At 43.4% G+C, this 17,570-nt stretch overlaps 1 protein-coding gene across 1 annotated transcript; it reads left to right on the top strand.

Annotated features, from left to right (window-relative positions):
- The first annotated feature begins 4,664 nt into the window (after positions 1 to 4,664).
- On the top strand, positions 4,665 to 16,743 carry LOC117042554 (major histocompatibility complex class I-related gene protein-like). Its single transcript, XM_033142096.1, has 6 exons — positions 4,665 to 4,933; positions 8,204 to 8,479; positions 10,017 to 10,301; positions 12,044 to 12,130; positions 13,456 to 13,488; positions 16,739 to 16,743. Exons 1-6 carry the CDS (start codon positions 4,717 to 4,719, stop codon positions 16,741 to 16,743), a joined length of 903 nt encoding a protein of 300 aa, XP_032997987.1. The 5' UTR covers positions 4,665 to 4,716.
- The last annotated feature ends 827 nt before the right edge of the window (positions 16,744 to 17,570 follow it).

Here is a 17,570-nt window from a genome sequence, read left to right as displayed (position 1 = left end):
TCAAATACTTTTATTGGAATATTAATAATAAAATAACAGGCAATACAATGAACTTAAACCAATAAACAGAACCTATAAACGATATATAAACAGATAACAAGCATGGTTTATCTAGAAGGGTTTACTGATATATAGACAATCTATAAATAGTTGTATGTAAATGGAATCAACATGTATAGAATTGAAAAAGACAACGTGAAAATGTGATTCTTTGCTGTCAGCAGAATTAGCCTATAGAAGAAGCACCAGCCTTACTTAGGGTTTGCCATAGGAAAGGGGGAGTACAGAACTTCTGACAAACAGGAGTTTCCCACCCCACAATACTTGTATCTCTGTAAACACAAACACACATTGCTCCACTCAACTAGTGTTGGTTGGATTCTAGTCCTGGATTGAACATCTCTCTCTCTCTCACACACACACACACACACACAGAGAGAGAGAGAGAGAGAGAGAGAGAGAGACTCTCTCTCTCTCTCTCACACACACACACACACACACAAAATACCTTTCTCACATCTGGCTGAGCTCTTGCCAAGGCATGTAAATATTTCAGAGCAGTGGGAAATGAGCCCTGCCAGCTTTTCAGAGTATGCAAAAATGTAATTGCCCAGGAGGGTTTAAGATTTGTGCTTCACTTGATTTGTGCTTCACTGCCTCTGGGGAGTTTCGCTTTTGCGGGTCCCTCTAGTTGCCTCTAGTTTGAATTATGGTGCTGGAGGAGACTCTTGAGAGTCCCATGGACTGCAAGAAGATCAAACCTATCCATCCTTAAAGAAATCAGCCCTGAGTGCTCACTAGAAGGACAGATCCTGAAGTTGAGGCTCCAGTACTTTGGCTACCTCATGAGAAGAGAAGACTCCCTGGAAAAGACCCTGATGTTGGGAAAGATGGAGGGCACAAGGAGAAGGGGACGACAGAGGATGAGATGGTTGGACAGTGTTCTCGAAGCGACTGGCATGAGTTTGGCCAAACTGCGGGAGGCAGTGAAAGATAGGTGTGCCTGGCGTGCTCTGGTCCATGGGGTCACAAAGAGTCGGACACGACTGAACGACTGAACAACAACAACTAGTCTCTGTCTTTTTGGCTGGGCTCAGAATGTGCCTCAGACTGCTGTGTTTCCCAAACTTGGGTCTTCAGCTGTTTTTGGACTACAATTCCCACCATCCCTAACTAGCAGGATCAGTTGTGTGTGTGTGTGTGAGAGAGAGAGAGAGAGGGGGGGGGTGAGGGTGGGGGTGGGGAGGGGAGGGGCGGAGGTCCATCATGACAGACTCTGTGGTCATTGTCAACCACTCCTTAGAAGCTTGTGGTTCAGCAAAAGTATATAAAACAGGACTCCTTCCCCTTGAAACAGTGGTACCTCGAGTTACAAACGCTTCAGGTTACAAACTCCACTAAATTGAACAAAATAAAAAATAAAAAAAATCCTTCCAGTAGCACCTTGGAGACCAACTAAGTTTGTTCAGAGTTACCTTGAGTTGAGAACTTTGCCCCAGGATGAGAACGGAAATCGTGTGCCGGCGTCGCAGAGGCAGCAAGAGGCCCCATTAGCGAAAGCGTGCCTCTAGTTAAGAACAGAACTGCATCATTGTGGGAAAAGAAAAATCTGGACTGGGAAAATGTTGGGGGGAAGCCTGGTGGGAGAATGAAATGGGAGGGGGGAAGATGGTGAGGAGGGGGGTGGGGTAAAGGGATTTATGAGATTTAATAGGAAGGCTAACCATGGTACTCCGACGTCAGAGGGCAAAAAGGATTTGGAGAATGGAAGAAATATTTAGGTTTTTATGAAAATGTGTTGATTATAATATTTTTGAAGTTGGAATTAGAAGTAATTAGAATAAGAGCAACAGCTTTACTGAGTTAAGAGAAGAAAGGATATAAGAAGCTAAGATTTGGAATGTGATGTTTTATTTGATAAGAATAAGTTTTATGACCTAAGATTTGTTGATTATAATTGCAAGATTAAGATTAGTTGTAAGGAATTAGATTTTACAATGTTACAAAGTTACTGAAGAAGATTAGAAATGAACGCACAAGAGAGGGCGCGAGGAGGTCCCAAGTAAGATTTAGAAGAAGTGAAGGATTTTTAAGTAATTGTGTTGTTTTCTGTGTATTGGGTGTATTGTGTTGTTTTGTATGGGGTGTGGGTATTTGTAATTGGTTTAATTTGGAAAATCCAATAAATTTTTATTTAAAAAAAAGAACAGTTTCAGGTTAAGAACAGACCTCCGGAACGAATTAAGTTCGTATAGCATCTTTCCTGATGCAGAACGTATTTTTATTTGTTAAAGGGGCTGCCCAGTTTGGGATCCGAATTATTAAGATTTAATTTAACATTTATGGAGCAAAACTACCTTGGAAGTTGGTGGACTCTCCTGTGTTGGAAATTTTTAAGCAGAGGTCGGGTGGCCGTCTGTCAAGGGTTCTTTAGCTGCAATTCCTACATTTCAGGGGTGTGTGTGGAATCAATGACCCTTGGGTGTCCTTTCCGACAATGGTGCGATTCTGTAATCTGATGGCTGTGGGTTTCAGCTTCCGTTTGGGCTCTTTTTAAGTTTTTACATAACTGTGCCAGTGCTGACCTTTGATTTTCCTTGAAGCTGGGGGTGTGTTGATTCATAAATAACCACACATTTAAGACAGGAGAAAGAGGAAGTAGGAGCAGTTCTTCTCTTTTCCTTCCTGCATGTTCTCCCCGCCACACACCACAAAGAGCAACAGAGGCAGAGGCACTGCTGGTGAGGAGGGTTGGGGGAGTTTCAGGGGCTTCTCAGCCTGGGGTGGTAGTGGAAAATCCCCCCCTCTTTGCCCTTCAGGTAGGAGAGGGGAGAAGAAGCCGCATACTGCGCCCACCACCTTGCAACACCTGCAGCTTCTGAGGGGCTGCTTTTCTCTCAATATAAAAGTGGCAGATGTTCCGCAGGCTGGCTGAACCTAACTGCAGTTTGACCCTGAAAGGAAGCTGAATGGGAGGGGGGCAATGCCATAGCTCCCCAGGTGCGTGCAGTTCACAGCCGAATCTCCTGCGGTTTCCTCCTCCTCAGCCACTTGGGGTAGAATCCACCCTACATAGTGCACTTTTCATTGCAGAATTTACACGGATGTAGACCTACAACTATCTATCACCTGCACGATAGTAGACGGTGCCCCCAAATTTCTGTCCCTTGTCATTTACAATTGTTTTATTCAGTATAAACAAGATAGAAAATTCTTTCCAGTAGCACCTTAGAGACCAACTGAGTTTGTTCTTGGTATGAGCTTTCGTGTGCATGCACACTTCTTCAAAAGAAAAGTTGCAACTGAATCCCAATAAAACTGCCCCAGAGAAGCAGATTTCTGTGCTCATAGTTTTCTTTCTGTAAACTAGAAAGAGCTGTCAACAAACAAAATGCCACACAGTGTCTAGATAGCCAAAGCTTCTCTCTCTCTATCTCTCTCTTTCCTACTGCTGTAAATATTTTGCCACTGGCCAGCAGTGAAGCAGGCCAATCGGGTGCCTGGGGTGGCGTGCGTGCCCAGGACAAACTGCTCCGCGGGGCCTCCAAGGAGTCTGCCTGCCTCCTCCCACTCAGCCACCCTACAGCTGAGGGGGAGTTGGTGGGCAGACCATTTGGGGCAACAACAACAACAAACTTTATTTGCATAGCCTACAGGCCATTGCATCAAAAAGACACATATTACAGATACTGATAAAAAAACATATATAACCAATAAAATGAGCTGAATCGGGATTCGGCACAATTAAAACAAGAATAAATGAGATCTTAATTATGAGGGGGCGCTGTTATCATTCAGCTGGCAGCCCTCAATTTCATGGCTCTTTCAACAAATCTGGCTACCTTCTCCGTTGTCTGAGTATTCTGGTCTGCCAGGAGGAAAATCAGTATGTCCTCAGAGGAGCGGTCCGGAATGGCAAGTATGAGCGGCATGACGATCTCTTCCCTCAAGTCTTTATATAAGGGGCAAGACAGGAGTACATGTGATACAGTCTCCACATTACCGACTCCACAGGGGCAGAGTCGATTCTGGAATGGTGTTTTTGAGAATCGGCCTTCAAGAACAGCGGAAAGTAGCATATCTAATCTGGCCAACGTAAAAGCTCGTCTATATTTTGGAATAGTTAAATTGAACAGGTATGCCGCCTGGGAGTCCAGGTAGGAGGGGGGAAGATGAATGTATCATGCACTGAATTTCTTATTTGGGGCAGCGCAGAGCCTGCGGGCGCCCAAGCCACCGCGTCACTCCCAGGAGAGATGTGTGGCTAGTGTGTGCTGCAGGTCCCACGGTGAGTGCCCCCTGGCATTTTGTCACCCCCCTCAGTGGTGACACCTGGGTTGGCCCGTCCCCACCACACACCCCTTCCTCTGCCCCTGACACTGGCAGAAAGAAACCCACCCCATCCTGTTTTGCTACTGCAGACAGAATGGGAAAGTGTCACCCCCTCTGAGGCCTTACTTACTGGGGTTGTGTGGCTGGGCTCTGGGCTCTGGCAAGATCTCATGAGAGCCCACAAGATTTCGCAGGGCTCTCTTGAGATCTTGCTGGAACCTGGAAGCTGCTGCCACCACTTCTCACTTCTCCAGGGGTGGTTGTGGAGCCCGTGGCAGTGTCCCTTGTAGATCACTTGAACTCTGCCCCTCTCTCTCCTCTCCAGGCTCCTCCTTCCACGAGTTCCGGCTTATCTACATATCTGTGTCGGAGCCCGATCAGAGAATGCCCAAGTTCACTGCTTTGGGGTATGCAGATGACCAGCTCGTCACTCGCTATGATAGCAACACAGAGGAGGGAGTGCCTCAAGTCCCCTGGGCAAAAAAGATGAAGGAGGATATTCATGAGTACTGGGAAAGGTACACCAAGGTCTTGGAGGACAGTGAGCGGTGGTTTGAAAATTATCAAAGTATCATAAGGCAATACTACAACCACAGCAAGGGTGAGTGTGTGTAAGAAAGGGCCAAATCTGTCGATTTCAAGCTCCCTCCATTTCTTATTTTTCCAATCTTAAATTCAGTTCTCGTTTCTACATCAGTTTGCACTTAAAAAGGAAGTCCTCATTAACAACATTTTAGTGTGAATTTCTCCTAATACATCAACATCCACCCCCAACAATGCACCTTTTTGCAGTTTCCCCAAATGTATTGCATTTTTGTATGACCATTTCATGAATTTATGCATTTTTATGCACACTTTGCCCACGTGTTGCATTTTTGTTCACATTACTTAGGAGAACTACAAAACTGAAGGATGAGTCTGTTGCGATCCTCATATTGTTTGAGACAGTGCACTTTAAGTAGGTCTACCTATAGAAGTGGACTAAACTGAACTAAACTAAACCCTATCCCTGGTGGTGAGAGGGATTTGAATTCGCCACACACTACGCACATTGAATGCTGGTTGAGAGGGAAGGGGGCAGAGAGAGAGATGGGCTTCAGAAAGATTTTTTTTCCCTGGGGAGATGGGCAATGTAAACAATCCAGCTACCATATTTTTCGCTCCATAAGACACACTTTTTTCCTCCTAAAAACTAAGGAGAGATACCTGTGCATCTTATGGAGCAAATGGTGGTCCCTGGAGCTGAATTGCCCAGGGGCCAAAAGAGGATCGTGCTTTTTATTTTCCAAAGAGAAAAGGGGGTGTTGAAAGGACCCCGCTCAGCAGCTGATCAGCAAGAGATCGGGAGAGAGATAAGAGTCCCGGCTCCCTTTCAGCCCCGCCCTCCTTTGTTGAATGTGCTGCAGAGGGAGGTTGTTTGTTTCCCCAGGGACATGTGACTGGCTGATTAGATTATCTGTCTGGAAACTGTAGGAAAGGCTCCCTTTCCTTTAGAAGCTTTTCCTCTTTGCTTTTCCCCCTTTGCAAAAAAAAGCTGCAAAACTTTTAGATGAGCCTCAAAAAACCAGGGCAAAAAAGCTGCAAAACCTTTAGCTGATCCTCAAAAAACAGGGCTTTTCCTTTTGCAAAAAAGGCTGCAAAACATTTAGCTGATCCTTAAAAAAAAAAGGGCTTTTAGAGGAGAAAAACCAGGAAAATATTTTTTTTTTCTTGTTTCCTCCTCTAAAAACGAGGTGCGCCCTATGGTCCGGTGCACCCTATGGAGCGAAAAATATGGTATATTGGATAATATGCATAACTACTAGCACCAGAGAACACATTTACCTTTCCTGGTAGATCTTGTGACTGAAGGTCATTTGGCCTTTATAGGATGCAGGCAAAGCATATATAAGAGGCACAATTTTTTTTTAAAAAAAAGTGGTTTTTAAAAAGAATATTTCAACAAGGGACTCTTCAAAGAAATAAGGTTAGCACTTTGGAATGACTACATAAGCAAAACAGATTCACAAATATATGACCAATGAAAGGGTACTAGACAACAGCTTAAGCTAATGAAAGTTCAGACGTCGGGGAGAGCTTCATTCTTTGATAAAAATATTCTGAATTTGGTAACAAACCATCTAAAGTCTTAGCAATATTTCTAAGCAAAGAGAAAAAAGAAAACAATTTCATCAATTGTCTATAAAAATAGAATCATAGAATAGAATCATAGAATTGGAAGAGACCCCAAGGGCCATGCAGTCCAACCCCCTGCCAAGCAGGAAACACCATCAAAACATTCCTGACAGATGGCTGTCAAGCCTCCGCTTAAAGACCTCCAAAGAAGGAGACTCCACCACACTCCTTGGCAGAAAATTCCACTGTCGAACAGCTCTTACTGTCAGGAAGTTCTTCCTAATGTTTAGGTGGAATCTTCTTTCTTGTAGTTTGTAGCAGCTAGCATGACAAAGCCAGCAGTAAAGCAATTTAAGATATCTTATGATGAATTATATAAATCAGACAACCCTGCAATACAGAATATTGAAAAGTTTTTTCCAAAAAGGAATCCCAAAGGTGGCAAAGTCTGACTTAGGGAAATTGCAAGCACAAATTAAATTAGAAGATATTGGGAAAGTGATTTAAAAAAATCTTTTTTAAAAAATTGTGAATCAATGGATACAGGTGGTCTTTCTTCGTGACATAGAAAAACCCTTATTGCAAATAATAACAGAAGTCTTGTGCATTAACAGATAAATCCCTTCCATGATTTAAGCAAAGATAGTTTTGATTCAATAACACTGAATGGTATCATTGCAAAATATATAAATTTAGATCAAGCAGGTTGAAAGGTAGGAAACTTGCAACAAGTATTAGAAGACTGAGAAACGAAATATGGACCATACATAGAAGCAAACAACCACATGCTTTTCTGTTTCTACAGAAAAAGCATTTGATAGAGTAGAATTGATTTAGTTGCTTAAAGTATTAGAATATTTCAATTTGGGTGTGGAATTTATCAACTGGATCTGACTTTTGTATCAATACCCAGAAGCACAAGTAGTGATGAATGGAGCACTATCAGAGAGATTCAATCTATCTAGAACAGGGGTAGGCAACCTAAGGCCCGTGGGCCGGATGCGGCCCAATCGCCTTCTCAATCCAGCCCACGGACGGTCCGGGAATCAGCAGGTTTTTACATGAGTAGAATGTGTCCTTTTATTTAAAATGCATCTCTGGGTTATTTGTGGGGCTTAGGAATTCGTTCACACACACCTCAAAAAATATAGTCCAGCCCACCACATGGTCTGAGGGACAGTGGACCGGCCCCCTGCTGAAAAAGGTTGCTTACCTCTGATCTAGAAGAACCAAATAGGGCTTGAGATCTGATGGTGAAAAGTGGTGGTGTTAGTATACGTCCCGCTGGGGCAAGTTGTGAGACTGACCCCCCGCCCCCAGGTAGGGACGAAGCCTGGGTGCACTCCTGGCTACTCGAGTCCAGGGGCACATTGATATGCGATTGTTCCCCAGCGTGAAGAACAACACACACAAGCCATTAAGGCTAAACTACTTTATTGTAGATAAAGTGCAGAGTGTGTCTCTGCTTGCCAGCTCAGTAAGTCAGAGCTGTGCATCTGCGTGTCCAGCATCTCTCGAGCCAGAAGTGAAAGTAAAGTACAATAGCATCACATGTGTGAGAAAGCGGATAGGACTGGTGGCTTTCTCACAAGATAAAAAAAAACAGACACATAGTCACGTCAGCCTCGCTGCTGCAGCTTTTGCAGCTCGGCGTGTAATAATATCCTGACATCTGGTGGTTGTTGTTGTTTTGAGGGGGTGGTCTGCACCTGTTCTAATGTCCCCATTGTGACCTCATCATGGGTGTCTCTTTCAGGTTTTCATACCTGGCAGATGATGCTTGGCTCTGAGGTGAGTCCGTATGGGAGCAAAGACCCGTATTGGACGTTTGGCTATGATGGGAGGGACTTTCTCAACCTTGACAAGGAGACTGACACCTGGATTGCGGCAGATGCGGTGGCCCAGGCGATTGAGAGGATGTGGGAGGCCGACAGCTCCATGATCCCACGTTTCAAGTTCTTAGTAGAGGTGGTTTTCATTGAATGGCTGAAGAAATATGAAGCCTACGCAAAGGAGGCTCTGCTGCGAAAAGGTGAGGGGGGGCAACAGAGGTGGGGGAAGATGGCATATTTCATTTAGTTATTTATTTTATTTTATTTTTTATAAGAATTTTATTGGTTTTCACTTAATAAAAGACAATACAATACAACAATACAACAAACAGATAAAACAACACATACAGCAATCAAAACAAAATAAAAGACAAATAAAAATCACCACTGAAACACCAACATTTCTTTTCCTTACTTAGAAAAAAAAATTATTGTTTGAATCTAACGGGGTGACGTCCCCCGTTTTCTCTCCTTTGTTTCCAATTCTAGTTTATTCATTTAGTTATTTAGTTAGGTAGTTATAAAAATATTTGTACACTGCTTTGTCGCGACAAATATCTCCAAGCAGTTTACAGTAATAAAACCATAACACCATGCAATAAAACAAAACAGACATCAGTTAACTATTGTGGATGGTTATAGTCTTAATTGACTGCATAAGCCATGTGGCATTGAAACGTTTTCAGCAAGTATTTAAAAATTGGGACTTGAAGGTGCTTGCCAAATTTCTATTGGAGGAGTGTTCCAAAGAACTGGACTGATGACACTAAAGTCTTGGTTTCTTGGGTCAGCAATCTTTTTCACTGGTCCTGAAAGACCTACATGGGTTCCCGGTATGTTTTTGAGCACAATTCAAAGTGTTGGTGCTGACCTTTAAAGCCCTTAACGGCCTCGGTCCTGTATACCTGAAGGAGCGTCTCCACCCCCATCATTCAGCCCAGACACTGAGATCCAGCTCTGAGGGCCTTCTGGTGGTTCCCTCACTGCGAGAAGTGAGGTTACAGGGAACCAGGCAGAGGACCTTCTCAGTAGTGGTGCCCTCCCTGTGGTACACCCTCCCGACAGATGTCAAGGAAATAAACAACTATCTGCTTAGAACAGGCTTTCTCAACCTTGGGTTCCCATATGTTGTTGGACTACAACTCCCATCATCCCCGACCACTAGTCTTGCTAGCTAGGGTTGATGGGAGTTGTAGGCCAAAAACATCTGGGGACTCAAGGCTGAAAACCACTGGTTTAGATAGTTCTGTATTGGGAAATTTATTATGTCTGATAAATTTAGTTTCAACCAAATTCCTTGGGGAAGTCGCTTGTTGGACAATGCTGTGTTCCTGCCATCCTAGGAATAATCAGAGGTTGTGAGTGCCAACAAAGCTACTTTGTACAATAAGGAAGTTACTTTGTACAATAGTTCTTATAGGAAAGTTACAGGTAGGTAGCCTTGTTGGTCTGCCATAGTCAAAATAAAATAAAAAATAAAAAAAATTCCTTCCAGTAGCACTGTATCTGAAGAAGTGTGCGTGCACACAAAAGCTCATACTGAGAACAAACTTAGTTGGTCTCTAAGGTGCTACTGGAATGATTTTTTTTTAATTTTTTTTTTCCTATAGGAAAGTGTCTCTTGCGGGTGCTGTAGGCCTGAGATCGTAAATCTCTGGAGTAGGGCATATTTCAGTGTTCGTCCTGCCAGCCACTAGAGAGCCTCAGGTGTTAACTAAAGTGCTGCCATTTTTGCAGAGACCCCAGTAGTCAAGGTAACTAGGAAGCCGAACAATGATGGCACGGAAACTCTCATCTGCCGGGCCTACAGCTTCTATCCCAAGGAGATCAACTCTACCTGGAGAAAGGATGGGGAAGCTTCTGGGCAGGATACAGTTCGTGGGGGCGTTCTCCCCAACTCAGATGGAACCTACTACAACTGGCTCAGCATTAAGATCAACCCCAAAGACAGGAACCACTATTGGTGCCATGTGGAGCATATTGGCCTAGAGAAGCCTATGGACGTGCCCGCAGAAGAACCTGGTGAGAGATTGCAGGGAGGGGGATGGGATGGAAGTATGCCCAATCTGCTCTGTACTCAAATTTGATATTCTAAATAATAATATTTTTTATTATTTGTACCCTGCCCATCTGGCTGGGTTTCCCAGCCACTCTGGGCAGCTTCCAGCACATATTGAAGCATAGTAATACGTCAAACATCAAAAATGTCTCAATACAGGGCTGCCTTCAGATGTCTTTCGCGTTTGTGTAGTTCTTTATCTCCTTGACATCTGATAGGAGGGCATTCCATAGAGATAGTGCCATTACCAAGAAGACCCTTTGCCTGGCTCCCTGTAACTTCACTTCTCATAAATGAACCCAGATGCCAACTTTGCTGCCACATAAACCTGGACAACACCATTACTGGCCCCAACAACATCAAACATACCATCTCAGGACTATTTAATTGCTCATCTTCCAACATTGTGTATGCAATCAAATGCCAACAGTGCCCTTCAGCTCTCTATATTGAGCGAACAGGCCAAACCCTACGCCAAAGGATAAATGGACATAAATCTGATATCAGGAATCACAAGACAGAGAAACCAGTAGGAGAACACTTCAATCTCCCAGGACATTCTATAAAAGATCTCAAAGTAGCTGTCTTAATACAAAGGAATTTCAGAAATAGACTGGAAAGAGAAGTGGCTGAATTGCAACTAATCACCAAACTTAAAACCATGGAGAAACCTGGTCTGAACAAAGACATTGGGTTCTTATCTCATTATACATGACAAAGCTATCTTTAGCCATCTCACCCCTTGCCTTCCCTGCAAGACCAATTGCAGGCGTTAAGAGTTGTCAACAGCTTTTCCATACCTATCAGCTGATCACCCATTCCCACCACCCTTCTGAGTAATACCCCTCCCCACTCCCTCACTATATTTAAGGGTCTGGTGACTTCCCTTTCAGTGTATCTGAAGAAGTGTGCATGCACACGAAAGCTCATACCAAGAACAAACTTAGTTGGTCTCTAAGGTGCTACTGGAAGGAATTTTTTATTTTATTTTGTTTTGACTATGGCAGACCAACACAGCTACCTGCCTGTAACTTCACTTCTCATAGTGAGGGAACCTCCAGAAGGCCCTTGGAGCTGAACCTAAGTGTCTGGGCTGAGTGATGGGGTGGAGCCACTCCTTCAAGTATACAGTACTAGCAAAAGTTGGCTGCCATCTTTCCCCTGGTAAGCCTGAGTGGTTGCGATGTCCTGGAAAGTGCACAAATATTTTATGTTACAGGTGTTGGTCTGCCATAGTCGAAACAAAATAGAAAATTCTTTCCAGTAGCACCTTAGAGACCAACTGAGTTTGTTCTTGGTATGAGCTTTGAAGAAGTGTGCATGCACACGAAAGCTCATACCAAGAACAAACTCAGTTGGTCTCTAAGGTGCTACTGGAAAGGATTTTCTATTTTGTTTCAAATATTTTATGTATATTGAAGTCAACCAGATGTTGATGAGTAAAACCTTATTAAGGCATCCCTCTGTAGGGAGAGAATGACCTTTCACTCCAGCTCTGCAAGGACTCTTGCAAAGCTGGACGGGTGATGAGGGGTGGGATGGGCCACTCTTCACTATTCCCCCTTTGTAACATTGAACCTCTCTGAATTTCATGAGTTCCTAAGTCCTGTGGCCATCTTTGGTTTCCCCCATGAAAGGGAAAGACTCTTCTTGGTTTCCCTTCAGTTATTCTCCTTTTCCTCCCCTCCCAATCACTCAACTTTAGGCTCCCACATGGGGATCATTATTGGCTGCATCCTGGGCGGAATCTTCTTCCTGGCGGCCATGAGTACTGGGATCTATGTGTACATCAGTAAGTATGTTTGTGGCAGCATTTGCTACTGGGTGGCAGTCAGTCATTCTGTGGGCTGAAGTGATTCCCTTTCCTACTGAGATTCTCCATTCTGTGAAGGATGCATCAGTTTGGTTTACAGTTTTGGGGAGCAGTTTTGCTGCTCTCCTCTGCTGGCCTCTCCCCAGCTTATCTCCCCCGCCACTGATGCATTAATTTAAAGGTTTGTAACTCTTAGCATATATGTGTATTTCTCATGGGTTCTGTCTCTGGCTAAAACAGTAAGACGAGTGCAAGTAGATAAATAGGTACTGCTGCGGTGGGAAGGTAAACGGCATTTCCGTGCGCTGCTCTGGTTCACCAGAAGCGGCTTAGTCATGCTGGCCACATGACCCGGAAAAACTGTCTGCGGACAAACATTGGCTCCCTCGGCCAGTAAAGTGAGATGAGCGCCGCAACCCCAGAGTCGTTCACGACTGGACTTACTGTATATATCGCTCCATAAGACGCACTTTTTTCCTCCTAAAAAGTACGGGGAAATATCTGTGCGTCTTATGGAGTGAATGGTGGTCCCTGGAGCTGAATTGCCATGGGGCCAAAAGAGGATCATGCTTTTTATTTTACAAAGAGAAAAGGGGGTGTTGAAAGGACCCCTCTCAGCAGCTGATCAGCAAAAGATCGGGAGAGAGATAAGAGTCCCGGCTCCCTTTCAGCCCCGCCCCTTTGCCCAGGCCCCCATTGTTGAATGTGCTGCAGAGGGAGGTTGTTTGTTTCCCCAGCGACATATGACTGGCTGATTAGATTATCTGTCTGGAAACTGTAGAAAAGACTCCCTTTCCTTTAGAAGCTGCAGAAATGTGAGTTGAGCCCCATAAAAACGGGCCTTTTCTTCTTTGCTTTTCCCCCTTTGCAAAAGGAGCTTTGCTTTTTCCCCTTTGCAAAAAAGCTGCAAAACTTTTAGTTGATCCTCAAAAAAACCAGGGCTTTTCCCTTTGCAAAAAAAGCTGCAAACTTTTAGCTGATCCTCAAAAAAACAGGGCTTTTCCCTTTGCAAAAAAAGCTGCAAAACTTTTCGCTGATCCTCAAAAAACAGGGCTTTTAGAGTAGGAAAACCATAATTTTTTTTCTTGTTTCCTCCTCTAAAAACAAGGTGCGCCCTATGGTCCGATGCGCCCTATGGAGCGAAAAATACGGAAACTGTCAGGGGTCCTTTACCTGAAACAGTAAGACAGCTGATCAGAGAAGGGCATACATGTGTCTTAGAGAGAGAGAGAGGTGTAAGCATCCCCCATCCTTGCTCACCCATCCAAAGACATTAACCTCCTTCTCCTTTCCCTCTTTTGCAGCTAAGAAACAAGGGTCTGGCAGCTCCAGTGGGGGTAAGTGTGTGTGTGGATAAGTGGGGGCAAGTGTGTGAGGAAGAGCAATTCTGTCTTCCACCGAGGCTGCTCCAGTGAAATTATCTTTGCAAAACCCTTTAAGGGTTCTGTTACTCACATATTAAAAATCTGCACCTTTACTTTAAAACAAACATGTCAAGGGAATGAAACATAAAACATCCATAAAATGTATCCATAAAAACATCACTAGATGGCGATTGGTTAAAAAGAGAAAATTCATGTTAACAAAGGCCTGTCTTGAAAGGTATAGCTTTTAACAGACTTCTGAAAGAAGTTGGGAATGGTTTCTTTATGGCTATTCTTACTTTTATTTTGCTTATTAAGGTTATTTGTCGCTTCTTTTGCAAAAGTAACTCAGAGTGAATTTAAACAATTAGGAGCAGGGCAGTGTCCTAGTTACAGTTAACTGAAGCTCTTGGGCAAGTGAGGAACCACCAGTTGTGCCTTATCGGAGTATCTCAGAGGTTCAGGTGGGACCTAAAGAATCAGACTGCCTTTGACACCCCCCACCATGTACTTTTCCTACCTGGTTTATATTTCTAAAGGGAAGCTTCTTCCCTCTTGGTTGGATTCCAAACCCCCTGCTTCTACAGTGCAAGAAGTCAGATTCTCTGCATTTTTGGTGGATCTCTCTCTCTTCATTTTAAAACAAAACAAAATAAAAAAATTCCTTCCAGCAGCACCTTTGTTGTTCAGTCGTTCAGTCGTGTCCGACTCTTTGTGACCCCATGGACCAGAGCACGCCAGGCACCCCTATCCTCCACTGCCTCTCGCAGTTTGGCCAAACTCATGTTAGTAGCTTCGAGAACACTGTCCAACCATCTCATCCTCTGTCGTCCCCTTCTCCTTCTGCCCTCCATCTTTCCCAACATCAGGGTCTTTTCCGGGGAGTCTTCTCTTCTCATGAGGTGGCCAAAGTACTGGAGCCTCAACTTCAGGATCTGCCCTTCCAGTGAGCACCCAGGGCTGATTTCTTTAAGGATGGATAAGTTTGATCTTTTTGCAATCCATGGGACTCTCAAGAGTCTCCTCCAGCACCATAATTCAAAAGCATCAATTCTTCGGCGATCAGTCTTCTTTCACCGAAGAATTGATGCGTTTGAATTATGGTGCTGGAGGAGACTCTTGAGTGTGGATATGTATAAGCCCCCAACCTGTAGAAATTTTTAAAAAATTCACGTAATACACAACAAATGGCCAATACTGAATCCAATCAATTATCTAAAGATACCTGAGAAACCTATCCATTCTCAAAGAAATCAGCCCTGAATGCTCACTAGAAGGACAGATCCTGAAGTTGAGGCTCCAGTACTTTGACCACCTCATGAGAAGAGAAGACTCCCTAGAAAAGACCCTGATGTTGGGAAAGATGGAAGGCACAAGGAGAAGGGGACGACAGAGGATGAGATGGTTGGACAGTGTTCTCGAAGCTACTAACATGAGTTTGGCCAAACTGCGAGAGGTAGTGAAGGATAGGCATGCCTGGCGTGCTCTGGTCCATGGGGTCACGAAGAGTCGGACACGACTGAACGACTGAACAACAACACCTGGAGAAACAGAAACATTACCAGCAGGTGACAAAATGTGAGGCAGTGCCAGGGACGGTGTTCCAAGTTAATGGTGATGCTCTGCTGAAAACGTCGTTTTGAGTAGTAATGAAATGAATATGAGATAACATTGTGGCACAGGAAGGAGGGCTTCTGCAGTTGATCCTAGGAATATGGCCGGTACATAAGGGTGGTCCTTCAGGTAACCTGGTCTGCTTTGTCCACTAGCAGTAGAACCTTGAGCTTCAGTGGGTAGTATCCTGACAACCAGTACAGAAGTTTCAGTTTGGGGAAGGGCAAGTTTTGGGTTGACCCAAAGCGGTTTAAAAATAGGAACTCAGAACCCAGAAGAACTCAGATAAAAGTCAGCACATGCAATCCTCGGCCCTCACTATTTCCTCCTGCTGGGTTGTGGTTTTGGTGGTGCTGCCACAGCTTTCAGACAGTGAATGAATGGAGCACATCCCAGAGTTTGATGAGGTGCTATGCCACAACTACAAGTTTCCTCAATCAAATTCACACACACACACACACACACACACACCCTGCGTTATGGACCTTGGGGGTCTCAAATTGCAGTGGCTCCCCATGCAACCCCAAAATTTGGCACCCCCGCCTTACGCCTTCCATTCTACATCATAGTTGTGGCATCCCCTGCAGTGCCCCCGAGACTCTGCAACCATGATGTAGAAGGGGGTGTGCTCCCCTAAATCTGCCTCTGCCCCCCACCATTTGAAACCAAATGACATAGAACCACGGAATCATAGAATATGAGTAGTAAGTCTCCCCTTGAGTCTGGTCCATGCAAGGACTCAACGAGCCAATCTTTAAGAATGGTAAATGATGAATTCAGTAAAAGAAAAATTAATAATAACTTAATTAAAATTGCTTAAGGCTAATAGCCAATGTAGAATAAACTGCCAAAGGTGTAAAATGATGAAATTCAGAAAGAAGTGTTTGAAGGAAGTCACCTTAAGATGTTATAGTATAAATGAAAATAAGGAAAATTTATGTGGTATTTTGTTTATGTTTTTCTGTAGTTGTATTGTTTCTAGTGATATTTGTTTTATGTGTTTCTTATAAAATGAATAATTTTTTTTAATACACAGTCTTTTTTAAAAAAATAATTTTTATTCATTTTATTTTGTTTTTTGTTTTTCTGTAGTTGTATTGTTGTATTGTTTGTAGCGATATTTGTTTTATGTGTTTCTTATAAAATGAATATTTTTTTAATACGCAATCTTTTTTAAAAAAATAATTTTTATTCATTTTATAAGAAACACATAAAACAAATATCACTACAAACAATACAACAATACAACTACAGAAAAACAAAAACAAAATAAAATGAATAAAAATTATTTTTTAAAAAATAAAATAAAAAATATTGTGTATTAAAAAAATTATTTTTTTTAAAGTTCTACACCAGAAAAATAGGGCACTTATAACAAGAAGCAGCCACATCTACCCACCACCCTGTCCCCACAGTGGCCAACCAGGTGTCTCAATGGGGAGCCCTCAAAGCTGGACCACATTGCAGATTTGTAGGATTCTCTGTCATTTGAGGATAAGGTTGGGGGTGCCTTCCCTCCCCACCTCTCTCTGCCAAGAGAAATCTCTTGGTTTCATCTGTTTGGCTCCATGCACAGCAGACGCTCCCTGTTTTTTCTCTCCCTTTGCAGTATGACCAACCTTGGAGACGCCATTCAGGGACAACGAGAGAGAGGGAGACTAAGCGGATCCATGCTATGAAGCCAGTTATATGTCCTCTGGGAATTCCTTCAGCTTGGCTGGAACCAAGATATACTCTGGATCTTTTTCTTTCACTCCTTTTTAATGACACAGGGCGGCCTTGGCTCGAGATGAAGTGCTTCTGGATAGCCCCGAGACATACTTGCGCCTGGAGGAAAATTCTAAGACTCACACCCGGGGGGGGGGGGACTCTTAGTTAATGTGGGTGGGTTTTTTTTGGTATTAACAGTGTAATCAGAAGAATGTTAGAAGAGGCTGCGGGATCAGGCCAAACTAGAAGCCGAAAATGACCGTTCCCCATGTGAAATGGGGTGCGCATTTTGCGTGGTCACACGCAGCCGCCTGCATCCCAGAGCAGCTCCTGGTAGTTCGGGCTGGCTTCACCTTCTCAATCATTTTAACATTTCAAAACTTGACTTCCTTCTCCCTCTTTTTGCGGTTCCTTAAATTTATTTTTTAATATCTTCTGCGAATTCAAATTCATTTAATTTGCTCATTTATTTATCTACTTTAAATATATACTCGTATGAAACTGCAGGTTACTACAATAATCCTGCCAATGTTTTTATCAGTTTGCAATTTATCTGTAAATGTTCAATAAACCATTTCCATTTTTTAAATAAAAAGCTTGTTATCTTGATTTCTTATTCTTCCGGCAAGTTCGGCCATTTCTGCACATTCCATAAGTTTTTGTATCCATTCTTCCTTTGCTGGGACTTCTGCTTCTTTCCATTTTGGGGCAAGTAGCATTCTTGCTGCTGT

Source organism: Lacerta agilis, chromosome 2 (assembly GCF_009819535.1).
Source record: "Lacerta agilis isolate rLacAgi1 chromosome 2, rLacAgi1.pri, whole genome shotgun sequence".
Taxonomy (NCBI): Eukaryota; Metazoa; Chordata; class Lepidosauria; order Squamata; family Lacertidae; genus Lacerta; species Lacerta agilis.
This window is presented reverse-complemented; position numbering and strand designations above follow the sequence as displayed.